The sequence below is a fragment of the Quercus lobata genome, chromosome 1 (genome assembly GCF_001633185.2).
Source record: "Quercus lobata isolate SW786 chromosome 1, ValleyOak3.0 Primary Assembly, whole genome shotgun sequence".
Lineage (NCBI taxonomy): Eukaryota > Viridiplantae > Streptophyta > Magnoliopsida > Fagales > Fagaceae > Quercus > Quercus lobata.
In genome coordinates this window covers 17,864,299-17,879,116 of record NC_044904.1, presented here as the reverse complement: position 1 = coordinate 17,879,116, position 14,818 = coordinate 17,864,299, and the positions used below count along the sequence as shown (strand labels likewise).

The window sequence follows — 14,818 nt, the reverse complement described above, 5'->3', positions numbered from 1 at the left end:
TAAAAAAAATTATGTTAACCTAAGCAAATGTTTTCTAGTTTCTAGTTCACTTGTAATCAAAATGAAAGAATGCTTCATCATTTCTAATTGAAGAATTTGATGTTGGCTTTGTTGCCTTTTAAGCTATAATGTCGTTAAATTTGTTTAATCAATATATTAATTTGTGTTTTAATATTACTAAAATATTTTTTTATATATATAATTTTATCAGCTATGTTTGTATTTGTATATTGATTGATTTTTTTTTTTTTTGAGCTTGCTCTTTAATTGTTGTTGAGTAGTATTACTTGAATAGTTGAGTGTGGAATTGTATCTTGATGTCTTTTGTAGATTTAGTATAAAAATATATATAATGTCTACATAAATGATGAAATGGATGATGATGATTAGGGATTTAGAACGGTTGTTATGAGGACCTTAGAATGAGAATAATTAAATGTTCACTTCACCTTAATATTCATTTTGCTTTTGGATTTCATATTGTAGTTAGCTAGTTTCCCTTTGCTAGCTTATTTTGGATTTCAAACTTGGAACTTAGAACTTGGAAGATATTTTCCATATGTTTTGATAAATATTTTAGCATTTGATTGCTAATTAAATATTTATTGAACCTTTTAGATACATTGGGTCAAAACTTAAATATATTTGTTTTGTTAGTACAGATTTAACGATGTATGACATGCAAATTACATCATATGATGCAAATCTTAGTTTTTATTTTTATTTTTTATTTTTTGATGAATTTATAATTTACATGATTATTCAACATACAAAGTCATTATCAATGCGTTTTTTGCTTTAAATCTGAAAATATGTAGGATTTTACAATTCACCTACGATTTACGATTCACAATAGGATCCCGATTTTGACAGCCTTGATAGAGAGCATCATATATAAGTCAAACAATAATTATCTTCTAGATAATATACATGCATCCTCTTTAATGCATGATATATCTTATCTTGTTCAATACTTCTAGTTAACAAAATCAAACAAGTGCATTATTAACGCCCCAAGCTAAAGTTTCTGTAACAGTAATTTTCTTCTTTACCAGTGAACCAGTTGGGGAACTCGAAAAGAAAAAAGGGTAAGGAATTGGGATTTGAATCTGACCAGTAGAGGTAATCAAAGAATCCTGAAGAGCTTTCGGCATGGGAGTGTTCGGCAAAACTGACTGCCAGTAGACCTTAGAAGGTAGAGAAGCATGGCTTCCTACTAGTGCAAGCTGCCACAAAATTTAACAGTCATGCATTAGCTAATTCTCTTACGGAGAGCATTAACAATTGTATATAAATTAACACAGACACACATGAGAGAAAGAGAGAGAGAGAGAGAGCAAATGGATTGATATTCTTCTATGAGCTCAAGTGAAAGCTTACACAAAATAAGGCTAAAACTGGAAGGATAGCGAACCCCATTGAAGAAGTATAATCTAGAAAGATAGTAATATTCTTGTGAGGGCTCAAGTGAAAGCTTGCATGGAGAAAATGAACGGAGTAGCCTTATATAAACACTTCCAAGGACAAAATGGTAATCCCAGTCCACTCCAAATTAATTAATTTGTGACAATATAATATAAGATAATTATTGTGTAATGACGAGGGTCTCTCTACTTTTAATTATTTAATTAATTTTTCCTTTATCTAGAGTCATTACTTTTAGTAGCAAAAATTAAAGCAGTATTAAAGTAATATTTCTTTTTATCACACATATGATCTATTTTCAATAATGTTGGGCTTCTCTTATGAACGAACGATCTTCAATAATGCAGGTTGGATGTGACTTTCCTACACTAAAATGGGGAAAAATAAAATAAAAATGAAGTGTTTACAAAAGTCGAATCCACCTAAGATATCACGATACAGACTTCTAATTAACCTGCATGCTCAATGGTAAACTTCAATTCGCCTTGTGTTGGGTTGAATTAGATTGAGAAGAATCAATTTAAGAACAAAGGGGGCCATAATCATGATGAATCAACTTTTGATTTCTATTTTCTCTCAAAAGAAAAAACTTGTGATTTTTATGGATTTGTCAGCTGATTACAAACTCTAATTCTTTTCATATCTCTTTATAATTAATCTTAGTCCCCTTAAAAAAAATTAGCTTTGTCATTGAGCACAAATAAACATTATTTTTGTGAAGAAAACTCAAACAAACATTTTTGAGTTTTATAATATTGAATTTTAAATTTGCACGCAACTAATTATGTGAAATAGTATTGTCAATCATATAATTTTATTAAATTTATTATCACTATTTGAATTTAAGCTTGCAACTAATCACTTATGTGAAACAGTATTATCAATCATTGGAGATTGAGAATTTAAATGTTACTTTTAAAAGTTAAGGATTATTGAAACATGCATCTACAACAGGGATTTGATTTTTTCCATATTTTGAAATTCTTCTATAGATCAACCTCAGGAGGACCCATGCAGGCCGGTCAAACAGTATACGGGCTTAAAAAATAATATCATCCATATTGCAGAGCCTCTAAAACTAGTTTGTTATCTGAAAATAAAAATATTTTCTTCCGTTAATTAATTAACAACTAAACTCAAATAAAAGCTTTTGTAAAATTAACAACCCTATAAATATTAACCCAGCCCAAATAAAAATTTGAAACATTTCCAGCAATTTATATAAGAGATTTTCTCCCACGCAAGAATATCATCAATAATTGTAAGCTAAGGGTCTGTTTGGATACCACTTATTGCTAAAAACTGAAAACACTGTAGCAAAATAATTTTTAAATGTGTGAATAGTACTGTGGATTCAAGTTACACCTAGTGTAACTTTACAAAAGTTACACCTTTTTTGGACCATTGATTTTTATTAGATCTAAGGGTGAAAAAAACACTCATAGTCATGTATTTATTGTTCCCTAGAAATTAGTAATTAAGTCATTAATTATTCTTATTATTAAAAATAGAAAAAAAAAAGCATATATTAACTCTCTGCTCTCCATCATTTTCATCTTCTCTCCCTCTCTCACATGGTATCAAAAGAAATCCTGCACAAGTAACTAAAATAGTGCAACCACGACTAACTTGAATCAGATAAGGATTGAAGTTTCATCATTTTACGAAAATTCTAGCATAAGATAAGGACTTTTTGTCCTTTACCAAGTACTTAATGACACCATTCATGAACTTTGGAATAATTTTAATTTGGAATGAGAATTATTTAAGCAAAACAGGAACACAACTAAACAATCCAAAATCATTTTTTAAATTGCAAACTTAACAGCTGAACAAAACTTCAATTGTTATTGTCTTTCTTGTCTTCAAGCCCACAATTGATGCCCACAAGATAGAACACAAGACCATGTGAGAGAGGGAGAGAAGATAAAGATGATGGAGAGCAGAGAGTTAATGTTGTTTTTTATTTTCTATTTTTAATAAGAAGAATTAATGACTTAGTTGCTAATTTCTAGGGAATAATAAATACATGACTATGAGTATTTTTTTTACCCTTAAATCTAATACAAATCAATGGTCCAAAAAATGTATAACTCTTGTGAAGTTATACCAGGTGTAACTTGAACTCATTATATATATATATATATATATATATATATATATATGCAATCTTCTTTCTCCAACGCAAAGACAGTACTAAAGACAAACGTCACATGAAATGAGGAGCAGCAACCTCGTGATTCTGACATGTAGATTGTCTTCATTAGCATTTTATTATGGGGCAAATTGTCTGATCATATTAGTTAATATTTCGATTATCTCTACCTTCCGAAAATCACCCCAACCCACCTTACATCCCATTTAGCACTATGCCCTTCCATCCAATCCCAATTCTGTCACTTCAATCAAGCAAATAAAAATTACGTGACACATAACTTGTGAACCCAAACCACCTCACTCACTCTCTTCTATATATCTAGGCTAACATTAATTACAGGTTAATTACTGTGTAAACTAGCAAATAAGGTTTAGAGTGAGAGATATCAGATTCAGATATGGAAAATTCTTGTCTCAAAATTTATTGCCTGGTCTTGGCAATGTTGATGTTTTCTGAAATAATGATCTCCAGCAGTCACCAAGCCATGGCCCAAAGCTGTGAGGTCAATGTGCTTGGCCTTGTATCACAATGTGAGAAGTATGTTCGTAAATCTGGGGCAAAGTCTAAGCCATCATGGGAATGTTGTGCAGTGGTCAAGACTGTGGATGTGCCATGCGTTTGCAAACTTGTTACTAAGGAAATTGAAGATGCAATTGATGTGGACAAGGTGGTTTATGTGGCAAGGTCATGTGGCAAAAAGGTTGCACCAGGAACAAAATGTGGAAGTAAGCTTACATTTTTTTTTTTTTTTCATATATAAATTATTATTATTGTTTTTCGCAGCAAAAGGACACACTAATTTTGTGGTGCATTAATTTGTAGGTTATACAGTTCCAGGGGCATGAAAATGGGAGAAAAATAGAGAAGGGAAATGTTAGAGATCTTACATACATTTATTTATTTGACATGTATTAATGTATGTTTCTTTTCTTTAAGAATAAACAGGCCGATTTTACATCACTGAAAATTGGCTCACTTTATCTTACAAGCAATTTCAGGCAAGCCTAGCTCCAGTCAATCTTGATTAGCTCGAACATTTAAGAATAAAATATTGATATTGGAATATATAACTTTTGCATTCTAGCTAACAGCTTGGATTGTATGGTGTGGTTAAACAAGTTAGATGTTAGGGATATTAGACTAGGTTCAATATATTTTTACGTACAACTGGTATTTTTGTATTACAGTTTACTAATTTGTACTATATGGTTTGGTTAAGGCTAATCTCTCCTTATAAACCACCTGATGTGCTGATTGTAACCAAGGTTTTCAGACCCGGACCGTTCATTGAACCGTAAAGGGAGGAGGTTCAAGGTTTTTGAGGTCAAACCGAGGTTGAACGGGGGTCGAATCGTGATAACATCATAATTAGTTTAATAATTATTTTAAATATAAATAAATATATTAATTTGGTTCAAATAAAAAAAAAATTAACTAAAATAGTCCAATTAAAACTATAAATCTATATTTTAGTTAATATCTAATAATTTATCAATGTCAAGCCCATTTACATAATATTAATAACCAGACTTAATTATGACGTTATCAAGCCCAAAACCTTGAACCTCAATGTCAAGCCCATTTACATAAGCTTTGAGCCTTGAGCCCCACCTTCTGGTCAAGCCCATTTACATAATATTAATGTCGAGCCCAACTCTTCCCAATTCCCATGGTCCGAAGAGCTAAAATCTCATTTCAAAAACTTAAAATTGATAGTTGAACACCCCACCAAAAATATTAAAGGTAAGGGACTTAGTTATAGCACTGAAAAGCTGAAAAGTAAATTCTTAAATTAGAATCCCAAGACACACATGCCTAGTTGTCCATCACAAACCTAAAAGCTAAAAAGCAACCCAAAGAAAGGAAGCAAATGAAACTAAAGGGATAGAGAGAGAAGAAGTTAGAAACGTAAAAGCAGCCTAGAGAAAGAAAAGCAAGTGAAACAAAGGGGCAGAGAAAAAGTAAAAAAACGGCTTTAAGAAGCTGAAAGAAATAAAAGGAAAAAATGAGAATCGATCTATCAAGGCAAAGCATTGCCATGATCCACACTGGTAATGTGGCTGCTTTTTTTTTTTTTTTCCTTGTAATTTCTCCTATCTTTTTTTTTTTTTCTTTGTTTTTTGCTTCTCAAATTCTTTCATGGTTAATATCTGTTTTCTGAAGGGGGCAAAATTTAAAACTTGTTTTTCTCCCTCTTTTTTTTTTTTTTTTTAATGTTCAGATTCAAATGGAAGTAGGGAATCGTAAGAAGCGGTCTGATCACGATTCTCAGAACCGTGAGGTCCGACCACGGTTTGCACGGGTCCCTGCTTTTTTCCATAGAGCGGTTCTTGAGGCTAAAAGAAGCGCAAAAATGAGCGGTTCGAGGTTTTCCCGATCAAACCGTACGATCTGGTCGGGGTTTCAAAACCTTGATTGTAACACATAATTCAATATAGAAGATGTTACCATTTAAGGTAATATATTGTGGATATAAACTATGAAGCCATACTACATCTTATGTTCTCTATTTTTCTCTCCATCAGCCTAGCATAAAAAATTCTAACAAATTAGAGCCAGGACCATGTGTTTCCCTAAAGATCGCCAATTCACTCGTATCTAGGGATGATAGAAGATTCCCGCCTCACAAGACTTGCCTTGCCCCGTGTAGGTTCTTCCCTTCTTGAAGAGGTGATGGGACAAGGCCTAGTTTTGGTCGCCTCACCCCTTCCTTCCTCACCTTGTCCTAAAAGTGTAAATATGTTTTTATTTTAAATATATTTAAATGATTTTTATATAAAATTGAGGTTTTTATTTTTTTATTTATTTTTTTTATGCAAATCCTTTATAATTTTTTACATATTCTATTACCACCCCTAATGCTCTCTCTCTCTCTCGATTTTCCATCCCTTTTCTCTTTTATAAACCTCATTAATGTTGAAACCAACTGTTCAATAGGGATTGAAAAAAATACCTGCAACGACCCACTTTGTCACTGACATTCCGTGCTCTAGATCTTGCCCACCCTGTCAGCCCCTAGCTATCGTTGATAGTTGTCACTCACTATTGTCAACAGCTATCTCATGCATTCTACTTTATGTCAAGTTCAATTCATTCTACATTTATTCAGTATTGCCCGCTTTCCTACATAGTCAAACTTTATTTCCAAACTCAAGGTATTTTCAAGCTTCTACATTAAGTTTGAGGGGATGTTAGAGATACCAATTCATGTTTAATGTATTTGTTGCACAACTTATACTATTTTACCACAATATTTACATTGCACAAACTAATTTATACTACGCTTGAAGGTTAGTTTATATTTAACTTAAGAGTTAAGCTCTCTACATAAATCCCCAATAGATCTATATTGTAAGAGACTGATGATGCCAAAAAAATCACCAATAGGTCACATAGTACTCGCACGCTCAAAATAGCACTTGCACAACAAAAAAAGAGAAGACCTAACAGAGAGCATCGGTGTGGTGCCGGCCAAATACCCTCCGAATGTCAAGTTAGAACTATTCTCACAACTCTAGAGTGTTAGAGAGGGTAAATTATGCGTACCTTGATTTGTGAGAGCATTGAGGTTTTTATAGTAGTAGAAGGCTGGTACCTCTTCCTTGGCGTTGAAGTCTTTTCCTTATAGGACTCTACTTGAATATTTCCAAACGTGGTGAGCAAGATCTTTCCTTGTAGAGAAGATCTTGCTTCGGCGTGCGTATCTTCTGGAATTCCTATTGCGCTAGGATTCCTATTTTCTTTGGGTTTCTAGGATGATTCAAGCGTAGGCAGTAAGTACTCTTCATCCAGGGTTTTTTGCTGTATCTATCCACGATGGGCCTTGGTGTAAGTTGGGCTAGCCCTCCATCGGCCCACGGACCCGAATTCGTTAGGCCCATTAAATTGGGCCCTTCAGGTCATATTTTATCCCCTTTAGTTGCCCCCTTCACCCTATAGGTCCGTCTAGATGAGTGGAAGGACTCATGGGGTGACGATCCTACGCTCGGGGGATGACGGTTCGGCTTAAAGGGATACGGGGTGAAACCAAAGAGTTGACGGAGTAAAGCTAAAGGGTTGACGGAGTCATGCCAAAGGAGATGACGGTGTGAATGCGGACACCGTGAACTGCACCAACACCTGACAAGCTGTTCGGAAGCCATTATGAAGCATGACACGCGTCGCCCTTTGATTGGATTTTATCTCGGATCGAAGCGTTGCTTCGTCTTCCGTGCACCTTCCCTATAAATAATAGAGTCTTCCTTTCTCATTTCTTCATTTTTAGCTAAAACTCACTTGTCAGAGCGCACCCATCATACCTGTCAGAGACAACCTCGTCTAGTTGCTACGTCCGTCATCGCCATACTTCCTCCATTCATTCACAAGATTGGTAAGTGCTTTCTTCCCATAAATTCTACAGACATACTTTTGCCCCCTCCTATTTTGATTCATTCTTCTAAAATTTATACATCTGTCATAATTTCTAGATCCGTCAGAGTCTTAGGTTTTGTCGTCATGTGTAGGAAATGTCTAGTGCGTCGAGTAATCAATAAATTGTCCGTGATGGGGTGGATTACGAGGAAGTATATCCGTCAGGTCATAAAGACCAAGAGAGTCCAAGCGAAGATAGGAGTCCGTCTCCTCCTTGTCCTCAACAAATGAGGATGTGGAGATGGTTGAACAAGAAGAGGCTTTTGATGACGATGAGGAACAGATAGTAAGATCCGTCATAGGTGCTGATGGACTTAGGGAGTTCATCATGCTACCAGAATGGACGGTGAATAACTTCAAAACATTTAGGGATAACTACCAAATCCCGAATAGCATCCCCATCCGTCTGCCCTATAAGTCCGAGAAATGCTACTACGACGGAGTCGAGGGTGTCAGAGTATATGAGCAGATGCTGAAGGTGGGACTTAGGTTTCCGCTAAGTTCCCTTCACCGTGAGCTCTTCAAGTACCTGGGACTATCTGTCAACCAAGTTTCCCCAAATTCCTGGAGGGTCTTCATAGCAATGGAGGTCCTGTACGGTGTGCCAGGAGGCTGACGGTGAGGGAGTTCATTCACTGCTACCGTCCGGATGAGATTGATAGGTCGAGGGGGATATAGTTTTGTACCCAGGAGTCCGTTGTTGAAGGTTATTTACGACACACCAGACTCTAATACGGGTTGGAAGAGCCGTTACTTCTTCCTGGAAGGTGACGGTTGGATGTGTCGCCCAGGAGACACGGAGCACATGCCCGTCGACACGATTTGGGGCATATTGTACCCGTCCAGTATGCTCCCGTCCTAGTACATAAAAAAAATTTTAACAGTTCATTTCATAACTTTTTAAACAATTTTAACCGTTTTTTCCTTTTTTCCTTTTTTTTTTTTTTTTTTTTTTTTTTTGCAGTTAGACGACGTCCCCAAGTTGATATCAAGGAGTTTGCCTTTCTCGAAATTTTTTTTTCTAAGACCCAGCCGGAAGAAAGGACTTGGGCGAAATTGGTTACACTCAATACCGTTCACTGGTATTGTGACGGACCAGAGCCAATGCCAGCAGTTGTTAAGTACAAGGAAAAGATTTGAAGACGTAAGTCCATCGTCTTTACTCTTATTGAACGGTCTTTATTTTCATTTTGGTAGCTAACATTGCTCGTCATTCTTTTCAGAAATGGACGATGCTAAGAAGAGAGCGTTGATCAGGTCAAAGGCCACAAAGAAGAAAGAGACAGGTGACGTGGCTCCCACTGGGACAGGCCCAAGTATCCCATTCATAAAGAGGAAACTGCTACCTAAGAGGGATCCTCCTGCCAAAAAGGCCAAAGTATCCTTGGAGCCCGTCGTAGGGCTTATGGCTGAGGCTGCGAAGACGGCCACCCCAACGAAACATGGGGTCAGCAATGGCCTTATGAAGGGTCCGTCAACAAACCAAGAGAAGCCGCCCATCCTCCTTCGGGAGGATTCTAAACATGCCTTGGAGCAGATTTCGTCCATTATCTCGTCGGAGGACTACGAGGACTTGGGGAATCACTCTACGGAGGCCATGGGGGAGACGGGCCTTTTTGCAATTACTCAGGTAACCCTGCCCGTCCCCTTTACCACCGTCCATTACTTTTGCTTCCAATCTAACTCCCTTTTTTTTTGTTTCAGGCAATGGTTATGATGAAAGGGTTGATGGGACGATGTCTCAGCCACAAGACGGCCCTGGAACGTATACGGGCGAAGGTAGAGCAGACGAAGGATAAGCTGAACCAACTGTGAAATTGGAAACCCAAGATGGAGAAAAAGCTTGAACTTTCAGAAAAGGCGAGAAAAAGTCTTGAGAAGAGTACGGAGGAGGCGAAGAAGGCCCTTGAAGGTAAGGACAAGGAGATACAAGACCTGAAGGATAAGGTCCGTCAGGCTAAGGAGGTTGCGATATGTGAGTACCGTGACTCCGACGCCCTGATTTCAGAGCTAGGAGACTCCTTCCTTCAAGGCTTCGACGATTCCATCCGTCAAATTAAGAAGGCCTACCCAGACTTGGACGTTTCAAACATCAAAGTTGACGACCAAGCTCAAACCTCCGTCATGCCTGTCGCCTCAGAGGACACTGATGACCTCTTTGCTGATGACGAAGTTCTTGGTGACGGGGAGTTAGCACAAGCCCAAAATGCACAAGTACAGCCCGTCGTGGAGGTGGCCCATCAGTCCGTCACCGATGAAGCCCCTTATCCAGACAACTTTGTAGAGTAGACGGTTGACACTCAAGTCCAATAGTTGCCGTAGTTAGATAATTTTTTTTATTTTTTTATTTATATATATATATATATATATATATTTGGAGTACAATTTTCATCCGTCATTGATAATATGTAAACATTTCCTTTTAAGGGTTTAACATTATTCATTTTTGTTGTTTCTGTTGAATGCATTCGTTCATTTTGCTCTACTTGTGATAGCCGTCCTGCTGAGTATTTTAATTTTTTGAATTTTTAGATTTGCACCTTGCATTCTGATATTTTCGAGCTAAACCGTCCACTTTGGAATTTTTAAAGGCGGTCCGTTCATATTATTGCAGACCTTGTTTGCATCCGTCACCTTATTGGGTTTCTTTTAAAATTTTCACCCTCTTTGGATGACCCGTCCACCTTGAGGACGTTGTTTCTACTCATTCATTCTTTGATCTGGAGAATTTTTAAGATCCGTCATGTTTGTGTGCATTTTGGATTTTATCCGTCCACTTGATCTGAAGAATCTTTTACGATTCGTCATGTTTGTGGGCGTTTAGATTTATCCGTCCACTTTCTGGACATGTTTACACTTTTCATCTTCCAGAGATACTCCGTCCACTTTGTGGACTTTTGATCTATATCCGTCCATGTCGGACTTCAAATTTTCATCCTCCTGGGATGATCCGTCCACATTGTGGACTTGTTCTATATCCATCCATTTTGGACCTCAAATTTTCATCCTCGTGGGATGATCCGTCCACATTGTGGACTTGTTCTACATCCGTCCATTTTGGACCTCAAATTTTCATCCTCGTGGGATGATCCGTCCACATTGTGGACTTGTTCTACATCCGTCCATTTTGGACATGTTATTTTCACCAACTTGGGTGATCCGTCCACTTTGTGGACCCTGTGTAACCTATTCATTCATAATAAAAATCCATGTGGAAAACCATAGCTGTATCTGAATATTCCTCTTAAAAGAAAATGCGTTTGTAGAAAAAAGTACCTGCCCCCTTGAGCTTAAAAAGGCACAAAAAGATTGTAGCAAAAATAGTTCAAGAAAAACTAGTAATTGTAGCTAAAGATTAAATAAACCGGGCAATTAGGGATCATTGCTGTTCTTCATATTACTTCTACCGGTAGTACTTTCGTAGGTGCTCCGCGTTCCATGGGTGCTGCAGTTTTTTTCCATCTAGTGTTTCCAAGTGGTAGGTGCCCTTCCTCTGTCATGATGCGATCCTGTAGGGTCCTTCCCAATTAGGGCCGAGCTTCCCCTACGATGGATCTCTAGTGGCGCCCATTACCTTCCGTAGTACAAGAGCACCGACCTGAAAGTCTCTATGCCTGATGCTGGAGTTGTAGTGTTTCGCCATGAGATTCTGATAACGCGCCAACCTTTGCTCTGCTGTCGCTCTGACTTTGTCCACCAGGTCGAGCTGAAGGAGCATGGCCTTCTCGTTCTCATCCTTGTCGTAGTTCTCCACCCGATAGCTTGCGAGCCCCACTTCTGCCGGAATGATAGCTTCGCTTCCGTATGCTAGACGAAATGGTGTTTCTCCAGTGGGTGTTCTTGCTGTAGTTTGGTATGCCCACAGAACGCTTGGTAACTCGTCTAGCCAAATACCCTTTGCCCCCTCGAGCCGGGTCTTGATTATCTTGAGTAAGGACCGATTCGTGACTTCGACCTGCCCATTAGCCTGTGGGTGTGCGGGTGACGAGTAGTGGTTCTTGATTCCTAGCTCTGAACAGAATTCTCTGAACGTGCTATTGTCGAATTGCTTACCGTTGTCAGAGACCAATACTCTAGGTATCCCGTACCTGCATATGATATTTCTCCAGACAAACCTTTGAATGTTTTTCTCCGTGATAGTGGCTAAGGCCTCTGCTTCTACCCACTTAGTGAAATAGTCTATGCCAACTACTAGAAATTTTAGTTGCCTGATCGCTGTTGGGAATGGGCCCATGATGTCTAGTCCCTATTAAGCGAACGGCCAAGGTGCCGTCATCAGGGTCAGCTCTTCGGATGGTTGCTTGATGAAGTTGCTAAACCTCTGACACTTTTCGCATGACTTGACATAAGCTTGTGCGTCCTTTAACAATGTAGGCCAGTAGTATCCAGCTCGGATCAACTTGTGTACTAACGACCGTGCCTCTGAGTGGTTTCCACAGATACCCTCGTGGATTTCTCTCATGGCGTAGTCCGCTTCTTCCGTACCTAAGCATCTCAGAAATGGATGAGAGAAACCTCTTTTATACAGAACATCTTTCATTAAGACGAATCTTGCTGCCTGGACCTTCAATTTTCTTGTGGCTTCCTTCTCGTCTGGCAAGACGCCGTTCTTTAAGTAGGAAACCAGTGGTGTGGTCCAGTTGTTCTCGGAGCCAATTTTTTGTACATCGTCAGGATCTATTAATGGATAGAATTGAACAAAAGAGAGTACGTTACCGGGGGTGATCATATGTTCTCATGAAGCGGCTTTGGCAAGGCAGTCGGCTTGCTCATTTTCTCTTCTGGGGATCTGGACAACTTTGGCTTTTAAGTCGCTTACTCTTTGTCTTACTTAAGATACCACCACATCCTCTCGTTCTTACACTCATAGTCTCCATTCACTTGATTAGTAACGACCTGTGAGTTGCAATAAATGATCACGCTTTCGGCCCTTGCTGCTTTACCAAGATCGAGCCCCGCCACGAGTGCTTCATATTCCGCCTCATTGTTGGTAATGGGGAAGTCTAGACGGACCATACACTCAACCGTGTCCCCCTTGGGTGAGAGTAGTACGATGTCGGCCCCTCCAGCCTGTCTGTTGGATGATCCATCTGTATGTATGCTCCACTGGGGAGCCTCCTCTGCCCCCTCGCCCTCGTCGCTCGTAAATTCTGCTATAAAGTCCACGATGATTTGTCCCTTGATAGCGGTTCTTGGTTGATACTGGATGTCAAACTCGCTCAGCTCTATAGCCCATAGTGCCAATCAACCAACGGATTCAGGATTACTCATTGCCCGTCTCAAGGGTTTATCGATCAGGACGATCACCGTGTGGGCTTGAAAATATGGTTTAAGCTTACGGGCTGCCGTGACTAATGCAAAAGCGAGTTTTTCCATGGGCGGGTATCTTTCTTCAGTTCCACGAAGCGTCCGGTTGGCGTAGTATACGGGTTTCTGCACCCTATCTTCTTCTCTAATCAAGGCGGTGCTGACGGCAACGAGGGAGACGGCCAGGTAGAGGAAAAGCTCTTCACCTGGTTGCGAGGGACTTAACAGTGGTGGGGAAGATAGATAGGCTTTTAACTCCTCGAATGCTTGCTGACACTCGGCAGTCCACTCGAAAGATTTCTTCAATATGCAAAAGAAAGGTAAGCACTTGTCCGTTGCTCTTGACACGAATCTATTCAATGCCGCTATTTTGCTGTTGAGGCTTTGTACCTCCTTCACATTTCTTGGGGGTGCCATCTCCATTATGGCTCAAATCTTGTCCGGGTTGGACTCAATCCCCCTTTGAGACACCATAAACCTTAGGAATTTTCCCGCCATTACTCCGAAGGCGCACTTTCCCGGATTGAGCTTTATGTTGTAGGAGTGAAGGGTGTTGAATGTTTCTCTGAGGTCTTCCAAGTGATCTTCCTCCCTTCGGCTTTTTACTAGCATGTCATCAACATAGACTTGGACATTTCTCCCTATTTGCTGCGCGAACATCTTGTTCATAAGCCTCTGATACATTGCGCCTGCATTTTTTAGGCCAAATGACATTACCTTATAACAGAAGAGGCCTTGGCTGGTTACGAACGAAGTTTTCTCCTGATCATCTTCATGCATTTGGATTTGGTTGTAACCTAAGAAAGCGTCCATGAAGCTTAACAGCTGATGCTGAGCCTTAGAGTCCACAAGAACGTCGACCCGCGGGAGAGGATAGTTGTCCTTGGGGCAGGCTTTGTTCAGGTCAGTGAAATCCACGCACATTCTCCACTTCCCGCTAGCTTTCTTAACCATCACCACGTTTGCCAGCTGGTCAGGGTAATCAACCTTCCTAATGAAGCTCGCCTCCTGTAGTTTGAGGACTTCTTCCGCTATGGCCCAATCTCGCTCGGGGGCAAACACTCGCTTCTTCTGTCGGATGGGTGGAAAGAAGGGCGACACATTCAATCTGTGTACCATGACCGAAGGGTCTATTCCTGGCATGTCTTCATGGCTCCAGGCGAATACGTCTCGATTACTTCTAAGAAAGGTTATGAGCTCTTGATGGATTGCGGGATTAGCGAGGGTTCCAATTTTGGTCATTCGGTCAGGATCGGAATTGTCAAGGGGTATCTCTTCAAGTCTTTCTACCGACTTCGTCACCATTCGGTGCTCTTCTACATTCAAGGCCTAGACCTGATCCTCCATTTCCATCATCGCTACATAGCATTCACGTGCGGCCACCTAACTTCCGCGTAGCTCTCCTACTCCATAGTTGGTAGGGAACTTAATCATTAGGTGGTAGGTTGAAGTTACAGCCTTCCACAAATTGAGTGTGGGTCGTCTGACGATAGCGTTGTAGGCAGACGAGCAATCGAC

The 14,818-nt window shown here is 39.4% G+C and overlaps 2 protein-coding genes across 2 annotated transcripts; one reads left to right on the top strand and one right to left on the bottom strand.

Moving 5' to 3' along the window:
• Positions 1–3,918: 3,918 nt before the first annotated feature.
• On the top strand, positions 3,919–4,648 carry LOC115983646. The gene is made up of 2 exons (XM_031106403.1): positions 3,919–4,308; positions 4,406–4,648. The coding sequence occupies exons 1-2, from the start codon at positions 3,981–3,983 to the stop codon at positions 4,426–4,428; spliced, it is 351 nt and encodes a 116-aa protein (XP_030962263.1). The 5' UTR covers positions 3,919–3,980; the 3' UTR covers positions 4,429–4,648.
• A 7,594-nt stretch (positions 4,649–12,242) lies between these two features.
• Positions 12,243–13,723, bottom strand: LOC115950096. The gene is made up of 3 exons (XM_031067347.1): positions 13,333–13,723; positions 12,856–13,218; positions 12,243–12,670 (listed from the first exon to the last, which is right to left on the bottom strand). Exons 1-3 carry the CDS (start codon positions 13,721–13,723, stop codon positions 12,243–12,245), a joined length of 1,182 nt encoding a protein of 393 aa, XP_030923207.1.
• Between the last annotated feature and the right edge of the window lie 1,095 nt (positions 13,724–14,818).

What these genes read in the sequence shown, in the direction of transcription:
- LOC115983646 (XM_031106403.1), top strand. Translation starts at nt 3,981, where the DNA reads ATGGAAAATTCTTGTCTCAAAATTTATTGCCTGGTCTTGGCAATGTTG. An exon ending in ACCAGGAACAAAATGTGGAA is followed by an intron (nt 4,309 to 4,405) that starts GTAAGCTTACAT and finishes ATTAATTTGTAG; the next exon opens with GTTATACAGTTCCAGGGGCA.
- LOC115950096 (XM_031067347.1), bottom strand. Translation starts at nt 13,723, where the DNA reads ATGGAGATGGCACCCCCAAGAAATGTGAAGGAGGTACAAAGCCTCAAC. An exon ending in TGCATTAGTCACGGCAGCCC is followed by an intron (nt 13,219 to 13,332) that starts GTAAGCTTAAAC and finishes TATGGGCTATAG; the next exon opens with AGCTGAGCGAGTTTGACATC. An exon ending in AGTGAATGGAGACTATGAGT is followed by an intron (nt 12,671 to 12,855) that starts GTAAGAACGAGA and finishes ATCCATTAATAG; the next exon opens with ATCCTGACGATGTACAAAAA.